The sequence below is a fragment of the Cnephaeus nilssonii genome (genome assembly GCF_951640355.1).
Source record: "Cnephaeus nilssonii genome assembly, chromosome: 10".
NCBI lineage: Eukaryota > Metazoa > Chordata > Mammalia > Chiroptera > Vespertilionidae > Cnephaeus > Cnephaeus nilssonii.
Genome location: NC_137081.1, coordinates 85,291,692 through 85,315,261, shown reverse-complemented (window position 1 = coordinate 85,315,261; position 23,570 = coordinate 85,291,692). Strand labels below are relative to the sequence as shown.

The 23,570-nt window shown below is 46.2% G+C and overlaps 1 protein-coding gene across 1 annotated transcript in view; it reads right to left on the bottom strand.

Moving 5' to 3' along the window:
* RALB (RAS like proto-oncogene B) overlaps positions 1 to 23,570 on the bottom strand; it is a 45,571-nt gene that overhangs the window by 5,457 nt on the left and 16,544 nt on the right. Inside the window, exons 2-3 of the mRNA XM_079782475.1 lie at positions 15,108 to 15,257; positions 4,448 to 4,656 (exon numbers count right to left, since the gene is read on the bottom strand). Coding sequence (XP_079638601.1) covers positions 4,448 to 4,656; positions 15,108 to 15,221 — 323 coding nt within the window. The 5' untranslated portion in view covers positions 15,222 to 15,257. The remainder of the gene's footprint in view (positions 1 to 4,447; positions 4,657 to 15,107; positions 15,258 to 23,570) is intronic.

Sequence of the window (23,570 nt, the reverse complement as noted above, 5' to 3'; positions counted from 1 at the left end):
TTCCACTTGTACTGTTCTGATCCAGTGGGGACACTTCTACATTCCAATACATCAGAGACCCTTCAAAAACGTACTTCATGGAGATTTGCACTGATTCGTATATGATATAGGATAACATTTCATAATAAAAACATTTGAAATTTTTTCCATACAGTCGACTGAAGTACCAGATATCAAATTACTTTAAGAAAAATGAAAAAGAAGAAAAGTTAGAGATAGCTTGAAAATGCTATCCCCTACATTTCAACAGGGGTCAAAGAGCCTGCTACATTTAGAAGCTATGTGATCAATATAAACTATGAGCAATAAAAACTGATAGCTTTCTGGCTCAGTCTTGAACAGGCAAGTAAAATTAGCTCATTAATTAATATATTGATCCAAAAATGGGAGTACCAAGTACTGGTCTCCTGTAACAAAACCCATTTCTCTAGTTTATAGACTATATCCAGGGAAAATTTCAAAATAGAGTATATTAACCTTTTATTTTATGTTGGGTCTTCTAATATGGAAGATAAGTACAGAAATGCTATGCTTTATAACTGCTAACAGGCATAGCATAAAGGGAATGAGTGTGGCCACAACAGCTCAGACAATCGCCTGGATCCAATGACACAAGGAACGTGGACGCCCTGGGATTTGTCAGAGTTCAAGTCAGGAGAACTAGCTCCCTTCCTTTTTCTTTTGGGGAGTCATCTGTGCTTTTTCTTCTAAGGATCCCTCTTCTCTAATCACAATCAAAACCCTTCTCCGAAGATGAGACGAGACTGCTCTAACCCTCTGAGAATAAATGAAATGAATGTATAAGTGTGTGTGCGGGAGGGGGGGGGGGGGTGGAAGGTAACCCAGGGGAGACAGGACAGGGGTGGCAGGGGTGCCACCATCTATTCTCTGGAGATGACTCCAACTGTCCAACATTTCCTTTCATGGTGAGTCAAAGAGCAATGGGAAATCAAAAAGGGAAGAGAAGAAGGTAGTGTGTGCGTCTGTCCTGTTTTACCACGAGGAGACACAAAAACAGGATTCTGTAGCTGCACACACAGTTACGAACCCATGGGCTACATCCACATTCAGAAACCTCAAGGTGTGTCGGAGTCTGAAAAGTAATAGGACGTCTCACACCACAGTTTCCGAGAAGCGAGATGCTCAGCCTGAGGCTTTGCACTCTGAGGCCTCCCTTATTACCTCCTGCTCTCTCGGCTGCCCCGGAGGCCCCCCTGGCTTACGGAGGCTTCCTTCCAAATCTTGGATTCCTCATTTTCACCTTAATTTCTGACCAAACTTGCTAAAGAATTAAAAGAAATTACCGTGCTTGCTTTTCTTTTTTAGTTTCCTGTCAGACTCTAGATCTGGTTCTTACAGGAAAGAGTCATCACGACAGATGTTTATGAGGAGGACAGATGAAAAAACTCAGCGTGTACAATGGGAAGGGAATGGGGGAAAGAGAAAGACTCCCATCCCATTGGAATTCCTTAAGAATTATGACTAGGAGAGAAACCAAGATGGCGGCATAGGTAAACACCTAAACTGCAGCCTCACACAACAATTTCAAAAATACAACTAAAAGACAAAACAGACATCATCCAGAACCTCAGGAAAGCTGGCTGACTGGAAATTCTACAACTTAGAAGGAAAGAGAAAACCACAAGGAAAATCAGAGGAGCTGTAAAAGCCTGAGGTACGGAGACACAGGTGCGCACGTGCAGAGAGGACAGAGCCGGAGAGGACGGGGCGGCTGAGTGCCTGGCTGGCGTTCTCTAGCGGGAAGGAGACAAAAGCTCCGGACTGCGCTGAACCCCAGCTCCGACTGCACTGAACCCCAGTTCCGGGCAAGACCCTGGGGACCAGGTTCATACTGGGGGAATCTGGGCTGTAAGGCGGAAACTCAGGGGAGCGGCGAAAGGCAGAGCTCCAGAGCCGCGCACGTGAATGCGTGCAGAGGACAGACTGTTGACTGTGCCGCTGGATTGCCCTAGCGGGAAGGAGACAAAAGTTCCAGACTGCACTGAACCCCAGTTCTGACTGCACTGAACCCATTCCAGGCGAGAATCTGGGAATCCAGATTCACTGGGGGAGAGACTAGACTGTCTGGCAGCGGGCGAAACTTGAGGGTGCCTTACTCTCAGAGGTGCTTGCAGCGAGTACTGAGGGACACTGAGACCCAGGAACCTCATAGGGCGGGGCCGACAGGAAGCCAAGGCTGTAGGCTCCACCCTGAAACGCTGCCCCATCCAAGCTGAGCACAGAGGCTTTTGCAATTTTGCAAGTCTAGTCGAATAAGGCTGTCTCCAAGCGTAGACACAGCTGATCCTCACAGCCAATTGGCCTGGAGGTCAACTCCTTCCACTGATACCAACAACAATCAAGACTTAACTACAACAAAGCTGTATACACAGTCCACAAAGGTGCACCAAGAGTGTCCACCTCAGGTAACTGGGGAGGCTGAGCCACTGGCCCATATAGGACATCTAGCACACAAAGCTACCCTACCAACTCAGGGAAGCAGTGAAAATGCGGAGACAAAGAAACAGATCACAAACGAAAGAAATGGAGGAAAACAAACGACTGGAGATAGAGTTCAAAACCACGGTTATAAGGTTTTTCAAGAATTTCCTAGAAAAGGCCGATAAATTTAGCAAGACCCTCGAGGATATGGAAAAGGACCAATCAGAAATTAAACATACACTGACTGAAATAAAAAATATTATACAGACACCCAACAGTAAACTAGAGGAATGCAAGAATCAAGTCAAAGATTTGAAATACAAAGAAGCAAAAAACACTCAACTGGAAAAGCAAAAAGAAAAAAAAGAATCCAAAAATTTGAAGATAGTGTAAGAAGCCTCTGGGACAACTTTAAGTGTACCAACATCAGAATTATGGGGGTGCCAGAAGAAGAGAGAGAGCAAGATACTGAAAACCTATTTGAAGAAATAATGACTAAAAACTTCCCCTACCTGGTGAAAGAAATAGACTTACAAATCCAGGAAGCGCACAGAACCCCAAACAAAAGGAATCCAAAGAGGACCACACCAAGACACATCATAATTAAAATGCCAAGAGCAAAAGACAAAGAGAGAATATTAAAAGCAGCAAGAGAAAAACAGTTAATTACCTACAAGGGAGTACCCATACGACTGTCAGCTGATTTCTCAACAGAAACTATGCAGGCCAGACGGGAGTGGCAAGAAATAGTCAAAGCGATGAATAGCAAGAACCTATAACCAAGAGTACTTTACCCAGCCAAGCTGACATTCAGAACTGAAGGTCAGCTAAAGAGCTTCACAGATAAGAAAAAGCTAAAGGAGTTCATCAACACCAAACCAGTATTATATGAAATGCTGAAAGGTATTCTTTAAGAAGAGGAAGAAGAAGAAAAAGGTAAAGATAAAAATTATGAACAACAAATATATATCTATCAACAAGTGAATCTAAAAAATCAAGTGAATTAAAAATTTGATAAACAGAATAAACTGGGGAATAGAATAGAATCAGGGGCATAGAAAGGGAGTGGACTGACAACTCTCAGGGGGAAAGGGGTGTGGGGGTGAGGGAAAAGACTGGACAAAAATCGTACACCTATGGATGAGGACAGTGGGGGAGGGGGAGGTAAGGGAAGAGGGTGGGATGGGAACCAGGTGGAGGGGAGCTATGGGGGGAAAAAGAGGAACAACTGTAATCATCTGAACAATAAAGATTTATTAAATTTTTTAAAAAAGAATTATGACTAATGGCTCCCTACTTCCTTATAACAAAATAAACACAAGGTATTGTCCCACATTTCGAATGAATGATAGCAGGGAATATTCCGCTCACCAGGGACCACACTGAGAAAAGGCTGGGGATTCAGCACAAGGGGCAGCCGAAGTTCCTGCCCTTAGGAATTTGCTGTCTGCAGCACCATTTCATTTCACCGATTCGGGTAAAGAAATAGCATCTCCGATGCTGAGTAAACTTGCCCGGGGTCACGAAACTGGTGAGTGGCAGGAACCCAAGCCCAGGTCTGCCTGCTTCTAAAGCCAGTTCTTTCCATTCAACTACACTAAGTCCTTCCGGTGGCAGCAAACGGTCACTCTGACTCACATCCTTCACTCTGCTGACCGTAAGCCTCAAAACAGAGCAAACTTACTACTTTTCTAGCAAAATTATAAAAAAGATATTTAACTCTTATCAAGCACTGTCTCTCAGGATTTATATGAAAGCAAACGGCAGGTTCTTGAATGTATGGAGTGGCTTTGTCCCTCTCAGGGACAAGAGATTCTGAAGATAATTGATATTTAGAAATTATTATAAAACAGAGAAGTCCAAAAAGATTATAAGAAACAGTGGACAGTAATGTGACAAGATTCAGAGTGCCAGGGAGTTCTTTAGAGAGATTCTTCCTAATTACAAGCTCAGCCCCCCCACTGCCCCTTCTACGCCCAGGACAAGGGAAGGAAGGCACACGGACCTGAACTCGGCCGTGGCTGTGAAGGACTCGTGCTCTGTGATGGAGAACACGAGCAGAAAGCCCTCTCCGCTCCGGAAGTAGTTGTCGCGGATGGCTGCGTAGTCCTCTTGCCCCGCGGTGTCCAGAATGTCGATCTGCACTTCTTCTCCATCGAGAACCACTTTCTTCCTGTAACTGTCCGCTTTGGTAGGTTCGTAGTCTTCTACAAACTGAGGAGGTAAACATCAGCAGCAGCCATTAACAAAGGTTGTAGGGAAATAAAATCTGCCAAAAAATAAATGTCAACATACGAGTGCTTTACCTATAAGCAACTGAGTATTACTGGGTGCCTATAATGATTACACTATGTGTAAGACAGTATAGACTAAAAATAACTTCCTATACAACACTTCTGTTCTTTATTATTCAGTTCTACCACTTTTTATTTTGTTTTTAAACAACAAGAGCAGAAATTCCCATCTTACACGTGAGGGAACCAAGCACAGAGCAGAACACTGGGCAGTATTGCTGTCAGTATTAACTTATAATACAAACACTGGCAACGTGAGAACAGCCCAGCTGGTGTGGCTCAGTGTTTGAGCGTCCACCCAGGAAACAAGAAGTCACTGGTTTGATTCGCAGTCAGGGCACATGCCCGGGTTGCGTGTTCGATCTCTTCCTCTCTCTAAAAATCAATAAAAACACTTTTTAAAAGAAGGGTGAGAAACAGGAGCTCCTATTTATAATCAACAGAAGTAAAAAACTCATCTGAAAAGTAATCTGACAAGAAGTATCAAGAGACTTAAGTAGCTACATGACTTGACAAACTCCAAATGCGTCCACGATTAAATGTAAAAATAAAGCCGAGTACTAGAAGAAACATGGGCGAAATCTGTTTATTACCTTTAAGTAGGAAAGGCCATTTTTATAACTATGACGCAAAATCCAGAAGCCAGGTAAAAAAAAAAAATGGATAAATTGGACTATGTAAAATCTGTTTGTCATAACACACTATAAACAAAGACAAACAACAAACAAGGAAAAAATATTTGAAGCCATATTACAAGGAGCTATATACAAACAGTCCGCACAAAAAGATCAACAATCCAATGGGGAAAAGTGAACGGACATAAACAATTCACAGAAAAGTAAATGCATGTGATGTTAAACCTGCAAAAAGATGTTCTTCCTCACTAGTAAAGAAAACAAAAATTGTATCTACAATGAAATAGCATTTTCACCTACCAACCAGCACCCCAAACTTGCCCGAGTCTGACAACACACCCTGGGGAGGAGGCACCCCGGAGAGGAGGCGCCCCGGAGAGGAGGGGCCCCGGGGAGGAGGAGTCTGGGGAGGAGGCACCCCGGGGAGGAGGGGCCCCAGGACACTGCCAATGGAAGCGGGACAGTCCAGTCCTGAAGGAGGTGAGCACAGGGGTATCTGACCAAGCTAGAGAAGCACTCATCCTCTGTCCTACCAACCTGCTCCTAGGAACCTCACCTACAGAAACACCTGCACAGGAACACACAGGGCTACTCACTGTGGCACTGTGTGTAATAGTAAAAGGTTAAAAACCACCCAAATGCCCAGCAATGGGAACCCACAAAACGGAATACTATGCAGCTATAAAAACCGAGGACGACAACTATGCACCGATATATAAAGTTATCCAGAATATAACAGTGTACCTTCGCATAAGAAAAATAGAAACAATAAAATATAAGACGTATATAATATACATATATATTATTGTGTGTGTGTGTGTGTGTGTATCTTACTGTGTATGTACGTGCCAAACAAAACAAATTTTAAAGCTGTTAAATAGAAAAACTGAAGCTAAATGAACCTAAATGATTATTACATGGGTAATGTAGGCACAAAGAGAAAGAATTCAAGAGACTTTAGAATAGAATGTTTTAATAGAATGCATCCCACTAAGAGACTAAGGACAAAAAGTGTCAAAGGAATGGTAAAGAAACTTCCCTCAGTGCTTGTAATACTTAGTAATAATGATATTAATATTTCAAAGCTATTTTCTTTATATTGTATTGCACATTGAATAAGTTAACAAATGATGCTAGAATTCAAGCTATTCATAAAAAAAGTAAATTAATGACAGCAATGTACTATTAAAATTGAACTGGAGGTGGTATCGTGGATATCCACATGCAAAATAATGAATTTGGACCCCCTACTTCATATCACATACAAAAATTAACTCAAAATGGACCAAAGAGTGATGTAAAAGTTAAAACTATAAACTCTTAGAAGAAAACTTAGGTGTAAATATTTATGACCAATGCATTCTTAGACATGAATGCAAAAGCATATGCATCCAAAGAAAAAATAAACTGTACTTCATCAAAATTTAACAGTTTCATGCTTTCAATGTTGCCATCAAGGAAATGAAAAGACAACCAACAGATGGAAGAAAATATTTGTAAATCAGACTCTATAAAGAATTCTTAAAACTCAACAATGAAAAGACAAATAACCCAATCTAAACACTGTCAAAGGACCTGAATAGACATTTTTCCAACGAAGATATACAAATGGCCAAGAAGCACATGGAAAAGTCCTCAACATCATTAATCACTGGGGAAATGTAAATCAAAACCACAATGAGATACCATTCACAACTACTAGGATGCTATAATAAAAAAGGTGGACAATAACAAGTGTTGGCGAGGATGTGGAGAAACTGGAACGCTCATCCACTGCTAGTGGGAATAATAAAAAGGTGCAGCTGCTGTGGAAAACAGCTTTGCAAGGTCCCAAAAAGTTATACATACAGTTACCACATGACCCAGGCAATTTCATGTCCAGATATGTACACAAGAGATTTTAAAACACATGAGTACACAAAGACTTTTGCATAAGCACACATAGCAACATTACCATAATAGCCAAAAAGTAGACACAATACAAATAGATAAAAGGATAAACAAAACATGGCATATCCAGATACTATTCAGTCTTAAAAAGGAATGAAGGGCTTATTCATGCTACAACATTGATATACCTTGACAAACTATGGTAAGTAAAAGCCAAACACAAACGGTCACATATTATATGAGTGTATTTATATGAAATGTCCAGAATAGACGACAAATCTGTGGAAACAGAAAGTAGATTAGTGGTGGCTGGGACTGTGGGAAGGGAAATGGAGAGTGACTGATAATGGGTATGCAGTTTTGGGGGGTGATGCTCTGGAATTAGATAGTGGTGAGGTTGTACAAATTTGTGAATATACTAAAAAATCATGGAATTGTACACTTTTAAAAGGGTAAATTTTATGGTATATGAATTATCTCATTTTTTAAAAAAAAGAAATACTACTATAACATAGATGAACTTTCAAAACACTGTGCTACGTGAAAGAAGCCAGATATAAAGGTCACATATTGTACGATTCCATTCCTATAAAACATCCAGAATAGGCAAATCCATAAAATCAGAGAGCGGCTGTCAGGGGCGGGGTGGCAGGGGAGCAGTAATGAGGAATGACTGCTGTATGCAGGGGTTGGGGCAGAACGAGTGATGAAATACATACAGGGGTGATGCTCACACACCTGTGTGAATACACTAAAAATCACTGAACTGTGAGTTTCATGGTACGTGAATTATATCTTAATAAAACTCTAACTTAAACTGTTAAAGATTTAAAAATTGAATTGAAAATACCAACACCAACTTAAGGAACCTCCGAAGAAAACTCTTAAAAAGAGCCTTGCATTGCCAATTAGAAGCTACCAGCTCAAATGATTTTAAACCTAAAAATAAAAATACTAAAAGATTTTTAGTATTAGGCTCTCTTCTATTTACCCTAATAATTATCTTAAAATAGAGAGCATGTGACTTTGCCTATGCTTCTCAAGTGTCCATCTTTTAACTCCTTCCACAGAGACTAACACCCGGCCAGCCCCCGCCCCCGCAGTGCGATCTCTGATGCCTCAGAGCATCTCAAGTGCATATGTCTGAGCTTTCAAGGTTAACACCTACCAGAGCTGCACAGACTCCTCTGACAAGAGGAGTCAGAATGTCCCGATATGACTGCATACCTTTGTGCTAGGGCAGTGGTCAGCAAACTCATTAGTCAACAGAGCGGCAAACCGAAGCACGTGGCTCACGAGCCACAGTTTGCTGACCACTGTGCTAGGGAAAAGGTGCTTATTATTAGAACACTAGTGGCCCGGTGCACGAAATTCGTGGACAGAGGGGGGGGGGACGGTTCCCTCAGCCCAGCCAGCACCCTCTCCAATTGGAGACCCCTTGGGGAATGTCCAACTGCCGGTTTAGGCCAAATCCAGTCGGACATCCCTCTCGCAATCTCGGACCCCTGGCTCCTAACCACTCACCTGCCTGCCTGCCTGATTGCCCCTAACTCCTCTGCCTGATGGCCTGATCGCCCCTATCTGCCTCTGCCTTGGCCCCCACTACCATGGCTTTGTCCGGAAGGAAGTCGGACGTCGAAAAAATGGCCGGTCAGCCCAGTCTAATTAGCATATTACCCTTTTTTAGTATAGATAGATTATATAGGATAGGATTGCTTAAATGGGTGGGGGGAGCCTTTCTCAGCAGGAGGAGATGCTCTTGGCAGACAAAAATATATAATCCCTATATCTGGACTGATAGTCAGCCATATGCACTATACTGCCAACCCAGTCATTAAAAAATTGAACCGCTTTCTTACACCTTACACCAAACAGCTGTTGACCTTAAAACCCCTCCTCAGCCCCCACCTTAGGTTCTGCCTTCGTAGTTCACCCAGATTAGGTTTTGATTGGTCGGTTTCTATGCCAGTCAGTGTCAAAAACTCCGCCTCCTATGCAGCCATTGGCTCCTCGCAGTTCACCCAGATTTGGTTCTGATTGGTCAGTTTCTATGCCAGTCAGCGTCAAAAGCTCTGCCTCCTAGGCAGCCATTGGCTCCTCGCAGTTCACCCAGATTTGGTTCTGATTGGTCAGTTCTATGCCAGTCAGCGTCTCCAGCCCTATCTCTGGGCCTGATCAGAGAGGCAGGGCTGATCAGCAGCCACCGTGGCTGCTGGGCAGGCCCGGAGAGAAAGAGAGAGGCAAGGGCTGATCAACAGCTGCCACAGAGGCTGTGGATCAGACCCTGCTTCTCTCTCCGGGCCTGATCCACAGCCCCCTCAGCAGTCAGTGCTGGGTTGCTGCACCCTCAGCGGTGGCAGTCAGTGCTGGGTTGCTGTGGCGCCCCAGCACTGACTGCAGGACTGATTTCCAGTGTTCGGTCGTTTGGACGTTACGGACCCTGGCTCTTTATATATATAGATTAGATCACAACCTTGACACATTTTCCACAGAAATAGGAAATCTCCAAAGTCATGTATCTGTTAAGATGAATCATATCACTGGCCTTGCAGGGTTGTGTGCAATTCAGTCCCAGACACCCAAGACACGCAAGTCCAAGACAAACTTGACGCACACCCCTGTGCCGGGCCGGCTTTTCTAGCCACTCAAAGTCTGAAGTCTCCCCATCATCAACCTCACCTCACTGGAAACGGCAAATAGCTTCAAAAGTCTTCAAATATTTTAGGCCAAGGATAAAATGATTAAAATCTCCCTCTAATTTTCTCAAATTCAAAAGTAAAGAACTGTGAGACTGTGGCTCCTTCCATAATCCAATTTCCATGGCAATTCCACCATATATGCAGGAATTTCTTCTGAACCACGGAGAAAGCATTGGACCAGGAACAGAGTGTGAACGGCCCATGTCACTTTAGACCACTGGCCTCCCCAAGTACAGACACAATTTCCTTTCCTCTGACACCAGGTTAACTAGCTGACCTTTCAGGCAGGAGCTGCCACACCGGCCACACGTCAGAACTGCCAGTGGGCTTCGTAAAAAGAAAGATTCCTGGTTCCCAACTCAAGAAATGCTATTCAGAAGATATTTTTTAGAAGATCCTCCATGAGATTCTATGATCAGCTCGATCTGGGAATCACTGCTGAGGTCTCTTCAAGATCCAAAATTGTGATTCTGGAACTACACTGTCCATATGGCAGCCGCCAGGCAGGTCTGCAGTGCCCAGGACCCCGGGTACTGGACATATAGGCACAGAACACTCCGTCACTGAGAAGGTTCTGCTAGACAACGCTGATGGAGCCATCGGCAAAAGACTTCCCCAAGCACACAACTCCACTCTGTTCTTCCCTTGCTCTGATTTCATTTTACCGACTCTTCAATTCCTCAAATATGTTAGTCTGTGAGAAAAAAGATCAAGCATAGCTTTCCTTTGCTTCTCTGAAGAACCTAAAGAAAACACTGGACTTTTCAGCATGCATCATTTCCCTCTCTCTTGCCCTTCACACATACAAACATACATCATAGAAATGAACAATCCGGACGAGACTCCTGGTCTCCCAAGGTGTGCAGAGCAGAGCAGAGGGCTCCTGTCCCCAGAGCTCGGCCTCTGATCCAGGCTTCTCCACAGCGGCACCACGGACATCTGGACGGATAGTTCTCTCCTGTGCGCTGGAGGAGGTTAAGAGCATGCGAGCTAGTAGTGCCTGTCCCCATCCCCCATATGTGACAACCAAAAATATGGGACATTGCCAATTATTCACTCTTTTTGGTTGTTGTTAATCCTCACCCAAGGACATTTTTCCCTTTTTTTTTTTTTTAAACAGAGTGGAAGAGTAGGGGAGAGACAGAGAGAGAGAAACATCCTGACTGGGGCCAGGGATCAAGCCTGCAACCAAGGTACGTCCCTTGACGGGAATCGAACTTGGGACCCTTCAGTCCAAGGGCTGATGCTCTATCCACTGACCCTAATTATTCATTCTTTTTTAAGAACATATTTTTTTTTTATCAATTTGAGAAAGGAAGGGAGAGGGAGAGATAGAAACATCAATGATGAGAGAAAATCACTGACTGCCTGCCTCCTGCATGCCCCCAAGCATGTGCCTTGACTGGGAATCAAACCATGATCTCCTGGTTCATAGGTCAATGCTCAACCACTGAGCCACACCGGCCAAGCGAATTATCAATTCTTTAGGAGGCAAAATCCCCTTCCCTCATCTCATTAACAAACTACACCTCTAATCCTGTCTCCTTCATCTTAATTCCTCTCCTCACCCTCTGTTCTTCCCCTGTTACAAAAGAAAAGGACTTTTTCCTAAGCAAATCAGGTTAATAAGCAAAAACAGACTTAGATTTCATAATTTACATCTCTTCTTTTATGCAAAAATGTGTGGGCAAATTAAGGAGATTCTGCTAGATATGAGATAGAGAAAAGCGAGCATCAAAAACAAAACTTTCTCATATAAGATACAGCCAAGTATGGCCCAGGAGAGATCCCCGGTAGGGGGCATGCAGGAGGCAGCCAGTGGATGTATCGCTCTCACATCCATGTTTCTCTTTTCTCTCCCTCTCCCTTCCTGTCTCTCTAGAAATCAATAAAAAATCTCTTTCAGTTCAGCTGGCGTGGCTCAGTGGTTAAGCATCAAATTATGATCCAGGAGGTCATGGTTCAATTCCTGGTCAGGACACATGCCCAGGTGTCGGGCTTGATCCCCAGTGTGGGCATGCAGGAGGCAGCCCATCAATGATTCTGTCTCATCTTTGATGTTTCTATCTCTCTCCCTCTCCCTTCCTCTCTGAAATCAATTAAAAAATACATTTTTTAATCTTTTTTAAAAAATCCATTGTAAAAAATTTTAATGACTGGCTTCTAACCAACAGAATATGGCAATGGGCATGAATGAGATTACCAATGATTACATGTACTTATGTAAGAAACTGTCATAGCTAAGCAGACAGACTTTCCTCCTGGCCTTGAAGAAACAGCGGCCATGGTGTGAACACCTGTGGAGAGGGCCTGGTAGCAGGGACCTCTAGGAGCTGTGCACCCCTATCCTCCATCTTCCAGCACCCAGGAAGGCTGGGAGAGGACCCAAGCCTCAGTTGAGCTCACAGCCACAGCTGACACCAAGGCAGCCTTGTGAGACCCTGGGCAGGACACCCAGCTAAGCCAGGACATATTCCTGGCCCCTGGGAACTAGAGGTAGCAAATGCATTGTTTGAAGCTGCTGAATTTGTAGTAATTTGTTACAGCAATAGAAAACTAATACAAATAGCCATCACAGTACAGCAAAATAACACATTTTTATTAATTATCTGCCTGGCGTACCTCTAGAATATGTTTCTACTTTTTCTTTTTTTTGGTTGCTGTATATTCTTTGAGTATCTTATCATATGCCAATGATTTTGAAATATTTCCTATAAAGAACCTATACTAATAACAAATTGTCTGGGACGCCATCACGTAACAACTGTTCAGCAGGCTGCGTCCCCATCTCGTGCTCAGGCAGCTGTGAGGCCCGGGGTAGATGGGATAGGATACGGTAGGAGGGGATAAGAAAGGAGAGGGAGAGGAAGGCAGGCCTGCATGCAGACAGGCTGAGAGGAGAAACAGAAAAAGACACAGGAATGGAAAAGGTAAGGAAATGCGGGGCTGCACGCGGGAGGGGTGGCGACTGCAGGGGGCGGAGCAGCTGCGCCCAGAGAGGAGCAGGGTGCAGGTGGCTTGGAGCTTGGAGCGGGGAGCCTCACCCAGACGTGGGAGGAGGGCGGTGGCCCCAGCACAGGCCGTTGAGAAGGAGGCGTGGACAGTTCAAGGCCTTTCAAGCAGAAGCGCTCCTGCTCCACGGCAGCAGCGCCCAGGTTTCGAGGGCCTCCACCACCCTCGCTGGGCCCCTCGCTGGAGGGGAGGCTCAGCTTAGGAGGGTTCTGCTAAGGACACTAAGGAGGGTACCGCTTTCATCCCCGAGGGCTAGACCCCAAAGACACTGGCCAGGGTTAGGCTGGTGGCGCGTTAAGTGTACTTTGTTGACTAGAAGTTGGGGCGTCCCAGCAGGGAATGGGAGGAGGACAGCGGCGGGGAGGCCGGGGAAGGGGGGCAGTGAAGGCCTGGCCGGGGCTAGGCCCTGAGGGTTAATGCTCCCCAAACGGAAGCTTTAATACAAAGTGCGCTCAGTCGGGGCTGGAAGCAGGTCCCAGAGAGGAAAGGTTTAAAAGAGAAACCAGTGAACATGGGGGGGGGGGGGGCGGGTAATAATAGGGAAGGATGGAGAGAGGCAGGGTTCAGGCTCACCAGGGGAAGGCGAATGCGGGGGGAGGATGGAGTAAGAAGGAGACAGACACGGGAAATGAAGGGAGAGAAAGGAGGGAGGGAGAGGGGCCAAAGGAGGTTCAAAGGGAGGGAGGGAAAGAACACAGGAAAGAGAAGGATGCTAAAATGGGGTGAGGCCAGGAAAATAGGTAAATAAAAAGAAAAAACAGAATGCGAGAGTGAGGGGAGTTTAAAAAGAGGAGTTAGTAAGAAAATTAAGTACAGGGTGATTTTTTTTAAATGTAGTCGGACATCCCCTGAGGGCTCCCGGACTGTGAAAAGGGCACAAGCTTGGCTGAGCGCCCCCCACCCCCACCCCCGTGCATGAATTTCGTGCCCCAGGCCTCTAGTAAAAATATAATTTAGTCTTTCCTATAGCCTAGTTGATCCAAATTTCTTTTTTTATTAATAGTTTAGAAAGGTTTTTTTTAGCTTCACAACTACTCGACATCACCAGTAATGAAACTTCTAGGACAATTATCAAATTTAGGATACCTCTATTGAGCTTTCCTGGAAGATAGGGAAGAACTTTCCAGACTAGTTTCTAGCTCCGCGTTTCCACCCTTGTTTCTCCTCCACCACCCACTCATTCAGTGCCAGGTGTCATAGGACACGCCCACACCAAGATACACCCCTGGGCTGCACTCAAGTCCCAGTGCCAGGTGTGTCAGCTCAGTGGGCGGGGGACTATTCCTGGAAGCCATTCCCACACTGGATGGCTGGTGATAACCACCACAGGCCAAAGCGACTCCAAACCACATAAACACATACCACCAAACCCCAACTAAACTGTCCTTAATTCCTCCTCCCTCAGCAAGGTCCCAAGCATGGCCATGGTCACTCCAACACCACCCAACAGCAGGGGAGGCTGGACAGACGGAAAGTCTAGTGAAAGGGGTGATGATCTTAAGGGATGGTGGTTCCGACAGCTTTCAGTACAGTATGTGTACAGTATTCTGTACAGTATGTGCCCATGTGAAATGTGGTCACATGAGAGGTCCCTGGTTTGAGCTCTAATCCAAACACTGCCTGTGGGATCAGTAACGGCCACCAAGCAGGGGCATTTGTGGCCACAGGAACCAAGACTGTGCTCCGCTCGACTCAGCATTACCCACCTCCAGGGATGGAAGCCTGGGCAGGGATGGTGCAAGCTGTACCTGCTGTCCACCACTTGAGAAAAAATTACGTCTTATGACAGCTTAGCTGTCCCTTTCAACAGCTCCCAAAATCAACTGTCACGAAGCTAAGTATCAGACCCATTCTTCAGAAATCCCTGTACAAAGGTCTCTCCCCCGCTCTTGCTCCTGGCAGAAAGACAGCTCAAAGTGCAACAAGGGAAATAATGCAAGCAGGGGCCCTCACATCCCTACCAGACTTAACAAAAATCAGCAATCCAGGGCGTTTGCTGGTTAGACCCCTTATGAAGCTATTGGGAAAGCACCTCACCACGAACTGGCCCACGATCCTCCCTGCACGTAGGTGGATGGCACACACACAGGCTGGGGAGGGGACCCTGACCGCAGACAGGAGAAGGCAGGGCTTACCTCATCGTACATGAACTGAAGCGTCAAGGCCGACTTGCCAACCCCTCCGCTGCCAACCATGATCACCTTGTGCAGGGCCAAGGAGCTCTGGCTCTTACTCTTGTTTGCAGCCATCCTGCTGGTTTGCTGAGGGTGCGACGGGCTGAGGAGCTGCCAATGCGGAAGACAGACATGAGAGGCAGTTTGTTTCCACCCAGGGCAATCCCTCCGCTCCAGGAACGCCTAGCCCAGACATTCTCAGAATAACCCTTCTAGGCCCGGGCCGAGAAAGCCCCCAGCCCTCGGAGTCATCACCACACGCAGCCAGAGCAGCCAAGTCCAGAGAGAGCGGGGATGGGCCTGTCGGGGACGGCGGGGAGACGGCCTGCCATGAAGGTCAACACGCCCTCAGCACCGCCCCCCCCCAGGGGGAATGCCCCGAGCCGGTGCCCTACCTGCCCCGAGTCACCTGGAGCCACAGAGAACGCCGGCACTGGGGACTCGCTCTGTATGCTCACTCCACCCCCATCACACATCCCACACAGCCCTCGAGACTCGACACTCGGAGGTCGCTGAAAAGGGTAAGTACATGTGTTTTTCTATAAGGACCCTTCATGAAGGAGAACTAAATTATTTACTTCAAGGATGTTTAAAGGGATGAACTGAGTTAAACTTTTATAAAAATAACAATCTGATTAGTCAAAATCAGTTCAACTGCATCAGTGTGAGATAAAATGAGTGCCCCTGGAACTGGGGGAAGATAAGGTATTCTGAGTAAGTACATATAATAGACTAGAAGCCCGATGCACGAAATTCGTGCACGGTGGGGGGTTGTCCCTCAGTCCAGCCTGTACCCTCTCCAATCTGGGACTCCTGGAGGGATGTCCGACTGCCCCTAAACGGGCAGTCGGACATCCCTCTCACAATCCAGGACTGCTGGCTCCCAACTGCTTGCCTGCCTGCCTTCCTGATTGCCCCTAACTGCTTCTGCCTGCCAGCCTGATCACCCCCTAACCACTCTGCTGCCAGCCTGGTTGATGCTTAACTGCTCCCCTGCCAGCCTGTTTGCCCCCAACTTCCCTCCTCTGCCAGCCTGGTCACCCCTAACTGCCCTCTCCTGCAGGGTTGATCACCTCCAACTGCCCTCCCTTGCAAGCCTGGTCCCTCTCAACTGCCCTCCCTTGCAGGCCTGGTCCCTCACAACTGCCCTCCCTTGCAGGCTGGGTGCCTCCCAACTGCCCTCTCCTGCTGGCCATCTTGTGGTGGCCATCTTGTGTCCACATGGGGGCAGGATCTTTGACCACATGGGGGCAGCTATATTGTGTGTTGCAGTGATGATCAATCTGTATCTTACTCTTTTATTAGATAGGATACTACCTGGAACTTATTCTAACCCAAGTACCTACTTTTACTTTAATGATTTGTATGGATAATCTATTTCCCATGTACCACAGAGGAAGGAAAAGGGCCTGGGCCCAAGGAGCTCTGGCTCTTACTCTTGTTGGAGCTGTGTGGCCTAGAACTAGTTATTCCATTTCTCCAAGCCAATTTTCTTACCTGCGAAAACCAGTAAGCACCACCTAGCGTGCAGGACTTTTCTGAGCATTAAAATAAGATAACACACGTGAAAAACCAAGCACAGTGCCTAGTACACAGTAGGGACTTAAGAAAGGCTGGTTTCCTTCCTATCTAACTTCTTTTTAAATCCTCACCCGAGAATATTTTTTCCACTGCTTTTTAGAGAGTGAATGGGAGAGTGGAGGTGGGTGGAGAGAGAGAGAGAGACAGAGAGAGAAACATCGATATGGGAGCGACACATCAACCTGCCGCACGCGCCCCTTCTGGGGCCAGGGATCAAGCCTGCCATGGAGGTACATGCACTTGACCGGGAATTGAACCCACCACCCTTTAGTCCACAGGCTGAGGCTCTAACCACTGTCCAAACTGGCCTGGGCCCTGCCTAATTTTAAGAGGATTTTTTTCTAATTACAATACGTGAGCCCCTATTTCTATCACTTCTGACAAAGTAACTGAAAATAACCCCCTCGAAAAATAAATAAATACACACACCATGCACACAACACACATCACTGGGTAACATAAAACAACACTTCTAAACCGGCGGGTCCCAGGCACGGCCTGGGCTGGAACACCTAACGCTTTCCAGGTGATTGCAGACAACCATCAGGGTGGAGAGGTCTTCAACGCACAGCGGGCTCAAAAGGAGGAAATCCCCGCGCTGGGGAGAAACGCAGCAGTGAGAACGGAGAGTCTGCAGCTGCTGTTGGTGACTTCGTATTTAATACACACACGGGAGCAGGCCAGCCCTGTGCCAGGTGGGCCTCAGGACTGCGACCTTTTCTGAACTGAGACTTGAGAAGCCAAGCCCTGGAAGCAGCACCTCTTCAGGCAAGGACTGGACTAGAAGAACATCTTCCGCCAACTGGGAGAGATGACACGGAAGCCTGAGCCCCGACTGTGGACGTGTACTCTGACACCTGTCACCACAGCACTCCTCAAGCCAAAAATCGACACAGAAAGTCACCCGGCCGCACAGAGCTGGAGCGCGAGGCCGGGCACGAACACAGCCTCTCTGGGGGCAACGTGCAGTGACGACAGCTCAGCGACTTCACAGCTAAAGCCCACCAGAGCACACCGCAGAGAAAGTCACCCCACACAGGAGGCAGCATACACAAGCAGGGCTTCTCAGGCAGCTGTTAAAAGAAGTACTAGCGATCACTTTTAACAAAGACAAAATCAAAATGTGAGAAAAAGTGCATTACCAAAAGACCAGGAGTTGGACAAGAAGCACTCTGAATGTCTAAAATACTGTTTTAAGTACTTAAAATGAAACACATAGGGGAGGAAAAACAAACCCATCTTAGGTCATTGGCAGAGACTCCAAAATGAGACTGACAAAGACAGACTAATGAGAAAGCAAAGAGAAGAGAAAAGAAATAAACAAGCTTATTAACTGTGCTCCCCGCACAGACAGGAGGGCAGGGAGGAGGGATCAAGGGGGTTGGCGCCTGGGCTTAAGGAGCATCTCAACAAAAGAAAGATGCGCTTTGTAGAGAAGTGACAAGGCACGGGGAGGGACTGTGCACTTGCAGGGGTGAACTTGGAAGGTAAGTCTGTGGGAACTAATGGGAGGTAAGGGCCAGTGAGCAGCCTATGTGGAGACTCCCCGGTGCTTCCCTTCTCTGCGCTCACTGGCATCTAGAATTATCTCAGGTGAGGCAGAATCGTCCTGCCCCTCCTGGTACAGGGGGGAGGATAGGCAGTTTTTCTTCGTGTTGCTTCCTTTCTCAATTGCCTTTATCTCAAAATAATCCTTATGCCAAAGTGGCAGATTTGGGGGTGGCATATTCTAAACCCCTTCAATAGTGAAAAGAAAATCTACAAAATATACAAAACTATCTTTTAAAAAAAAAAATCAGCCGAAACCGGTTTGGCTCAGTGGATAGAGCGTCGGCCTTTGGACTGAAAAGTTCCAGGTTCGATTCCGGTCAAGGGCATGTACCTTGGTTGCGGGCCCATCCCCAGTGGGGGTTGTGCAAGAGGCAGCTGATCGATGTTTCTCTCTCATCGATGTTTCTAACTCTCTATCCCTCTCTCTTCCTCTGTGTAAAAAATCAATAAAATAAAAAAAATCACCTATGACCCTGCCACCCACAGATACTCACTATTAATAAGGTGTCTGCTGCCAGTATTTTAATCTATATATTTCTACTAGAGGCCCAGTGCACAAAATTTGTGCATGGGTAGGGTCCCCAGGCCTGTCCAGCGATCAGGCCAATCGGGGACTTCTGGCTGCCAGCTGGGGCCTTCCTTTGTTCCGTGCCGCCCCCTGGTGGTCAGCACACATCATAGCCAGCAATTGAACTCCCAGTATCCCGGTCGAACTCCTGAGGGGACACTTTGCATATTAGCCTTTTATATATATAGATTAATTACTGTATTACTTCCCATATAAACCACTGTGTCTACTTTTGCCCCACACTGTATTTGTCTGGAGGCTTATACTGTATTTGCGTTTCCTGTCTTCATTGCTGAGACAGACATAAAAGCCAACCCAGAGGTTAAATGAGCACTTTGCTGACTGACAGGCAGCATGCTCAGTCCCTAGAATTTGGGCTCAGGAATCTACTCAGCTTGTTTAGGTGAAACATTAAAAAAAAAATTGTGTTCATCCAGTAACTGAATTTAGAAAACAGAGTGGACAATTATCACCTTAATTTGTAGAAATAAACGGGGTATAAAAAGAAAGTGGGGGAAGTTTCGACCAAAAATCCTACCTCGAAGATCATGATGGCATTACTTCTTGACCAACAACCTTAACTTACTCAGCTTCATATACTAAAAACTTGGGGGTGGGGGGAGTAAAGGTTTAGGGGTTTGGAAAAGGACCAAGGAGGCCTTTAAAATCAAAGCAATTTTAGGATAAAAGAAAACAATTACTAAGATTTAACCTCTGAGTTTTCAAAGGTTTGCCATAGGGCCAAATTACAACGGTAAGTTCTTTGGGTAAGATGCACATTTACCAAGTTGAACATTTATAGCCACTGCCATTAGAAGTTTTGAACCTCCATTCATTTGAAACTTGCCTAATACTATATGACCTCTTGTATTTGTCTTGTACTGTTTTTAACTCTTGAAATACTGAACTTTTTAACACTGTATGTCGTATTCCCTCCAACGGAGACTGTGAGCTCTTGGAGAGAAATGCCTGTATTATGCCCCTCACCCCCATTCCTTACCAAGAGGGTCAACTTTGAACTGAACCTTGAACTCTTTCATTTTTTTGGAACACACTTGGGATATGCATTCTGAAAATGGACACGTTTTTAGTGAAAATCTAAGGGCCAAGCCCTAGCTGGTTTGGCTCACTGGATAGAGCATCAGCCTGGGTACTGAAGGGTCCCAGGTTCAATTCCGGTCAAGGGCATGTACCTTGGTTGCAGGCACATCCCCAGTAGGAGGTGTGCAGGAGGCAGCTGATCGATGTTTCTCTCTCATTGATGTTTCTAACTCTCTATCCCTCTCCCTTCCTCTCTGTAAAAAATCAATAAAAAATATATTAAGAAAAAAAAATCTAAGGGCCAAGAGCCCAGCCAGTGTAAACACATTCTTTCTATCTCTTCACTTTAATGACAAAAGATTGTTTAGATTTAGAGAAGAAAAAGAGTGGATTTATTTTAGTGTGTGTTAAAGTATTGGAAATGAAGCCACTGAGAGTTCTTTGGATGTTATGCGGCATCATGGTGCACAGCCCAGGCCTCCCTGTTATCCTCAAAGCTGAACAACAGATCCCAGGTAATATAGCTCCCCAACCCCACCCCTACCCCACCGCATGGGCACTTGAAGCTGACAGTTGTTTTGCATCAGGGTCCGCACCACCAGGCTATAAACCAAATGCAAACTCAGGGCTTTTCAGCGGACAGGCCCACAATGAGAGGAGCGGAGCCGCACGCAGAGGAGCAACCCCAGAAAGCAGTCAGATGCCGCCTTTCCAGCCGCCTTTCCAGCGTCCCGCTTCTGAAGATCACCCGCAGTACCAGAAGCGCATTTGTACATGCACAGAACTGTAAGCCCGAGAGACGGGCAGGCACACATGGACTGGGGACACTCAGAGCAAGAGAGCGAGGGCACAAACCGGGCCGGGTGATGAGAGTCCGCCTGCGGCCAGGGTGCTGCGTGCTAGTGAGTACCTGGGCGTGTGAAATCTGCTCCGGAACCGGTGGCCGCGCAGTCTGGCCTGGTGGCTTCCAGGTCGAAGAGGAGCAGGTGGCTTTGCTCCCGGAATGTGAATGAGGGAGCGGAGCCCCGGCTTAGAGAAGACAAGGTTCCCTGGCGGGAACTCGTCACCTACGCCAAGGCTTGGACGGCATGAAACTCACTATCCAGCTTCCCGGCCAAGCTTCGGACTGAGCCGGAAGCCTGCAGGGGGTACAGCCTCGATGGCCAGCAAACAGCGCCCTCGGGAAGTCGCGGTGTGGGCCCCGCCGCGTCCCCCCGCGAGAGCGGCGGCTCCAAGGTCCCTGCCACTCTCCCAGCAGCCAGCACTACATTCCATTTAAAAATAACACCCATGTGCGCACCGGACCGGGCGGCTTCGCCCACCAGGCTTTGTCAGGAAGGACGTCTGTAAGACGTCTGGTCTAATTAGCATATTACCCTTTTATTAGTATAGCTATTTAAAACCTATTCAAGGTCATAGCTATGTAGTTTTTAATGTTTTTCACCTATTTATCTATCCATCTTATTAAACTGAACTTAAACCTTTTCTTGATGATTGAAGGATTGCCGTCACCGCAGAAATCAGCGCTGTGATCTGGGCCGGTCTGAGTGGGTCACGCCTGGGGCCCTCCCCCTTCAATGGGACCCCCCCCCCCCCCGTTTATCTGCCTCTACTCCCTTCTTTCCAGTCCCCTTTTCTAATTATGTACTTTTTAATAAGTGTCTTAAGCAATTAACTACGTAATTAAGCACATGTGAGCTGTGACCAAAATAGAATAAGTGGGATAAGGAGCAGGCCTCCCCAAAAGGCCTTGGTTTAGGAGGTGAAACTGCTCCTGGCCCACAGAGCTGAGGCTGGTGCCAGAGGCTGGAGCCTCCAGACCGGTAAGCTGTCACTCAGTTTCTCTGAAGCAACCTTGCTGCTATGAATTCCTATAGCTGTATGAAAATGGGGAAATGATTTGCCAGGTGGGGGGCTTTTATAAACATGTGAGCTGTTTATAAAATTCTGAGCTGTTATTTAAAAAAAACAACAACAATTTTTCTAGAAGAAACCATAATAAACGAACTGAAGACTATTCAACAAACGCACAGATGTCGGCTGAAAGCTCAGAAATTGAATGACCGTGGTGCCTATGTCCAATCCACACACCGCTTCAGGCCACCTGACGTGATGAGGGAAGCAGGAGAGGGGCAGAGCGCCAGCCTGCCCACCCTGAACCAGTCCTGGACTGGACACTGGACGTGCTGGCCCCACACTCCTCTGTTGTTGGAGATAATAAACTCATTTGTTTAAACTACTGTTAGTCTACTTATTGTTATTGTTTTCATTTTTACTTGTACCAAAAGCATTCCAGAAACAGTCTTTGTATTCAAGAAACTCAAAGTCGAGCGATTCAGGCAGATCAGTAAATGAACACAGGATACTAAATCCCACGGCTCAAGTACGCGAGGTGTGCTCTGGGAACACAGGAGAAACATCTACATTAGACTGAAGGTCAGGGAAATTGTAAGGGAGCAACATAAGAACTGAGATTTGACTAAAGAGAGGCAAAGAAATACCAGGAAGAAAAATAATTAAGGCTCAGGAAGTCCATGTTGATGGTTTATTATAGATATGCCTAGCCAATATACGTGTTCTTAAAAATAATGCAAGTATCCTTTCCCCCAACATTATGAAAAGTTTCAAACTTTAAGAAAAGTTGACGGAACTGCACAGTGAATCCATGTTCCCACCACCTGGGTGCTACAATTCACATGTCACTCCATTTCCTTTATCACACACCTCGCCATCTGGCATCCCTCTGTTTACCCGTCAATCTTAAATTCTGACGCATTTCATGTCAGTTATAGACTCAGTACACTTCATCCCTAACTTCAGCATATACACCACTGTTTGCAAAGCAACTCTAATCCCCCCACTGCCTTTGCTAAAAAATTCAGAACTCTCTCTGAGGGGCTTGCAAACTTTCTGATCTCTCCACTGGACTATTTGGGTTCTTAGCCAATAGTTCTTAAAAGCCATACACAGACCTGGGCCCATAAGACCAAGTCCTGGCATAGCTCCTATAGTCAGAGAAGTCTTCTACAGGGGACTCGAGAAACACACCAACAGACACCCTTTAACATGTTCTACTCATCAACACACAAGCTCCGTAGCTTGATTCATTTTTGTCCCCAAAATACTGAAGTGCTACTTTGTAGGACACTGTGGGTCTGTGCCCTTAGGAAACTCACCCTAAGGAAAGAATTTCTCGCAATGATAAATGATAAAGACAGCACAAGGCACAGTGAAGCATAAGTAACTCTGGGAAAAGAGAATCAGGAAAGGCTTGAACATTAAACCAAAGTTCACTCGGCGGGTGGGGCGTGAGAGAGGGGAGCTTCCACGCATCAGAGAGAGCACATGCGAAGGCATGAAGCACCCGAGTGGGACCAGGCACCAGAGTACTGAAGCATAAGGTGCGGTGGGGGAGTGACTGGGTGATGACTCTCAAAGATATGACATGTTCATCTACAAATGGGCCTAAAATGCTGTATTAAGAAATGTATCCTAGCCCTGGCTGGTGTGCTCAGTGGTTAGAGCTTTGGCCTGAGCATTGAAGGCTCATGGGTTTGACTCCAAGTCAAGGGCACGTACCTGGATTGCAGGTTTGATTCCCAGCCGGGAGGCAATCAATCTATGTCTCTCTCTCACATTAATCTCTCTCTCTCTCTCTCTCTCCCTCTCTCTGTCTCTCTCTT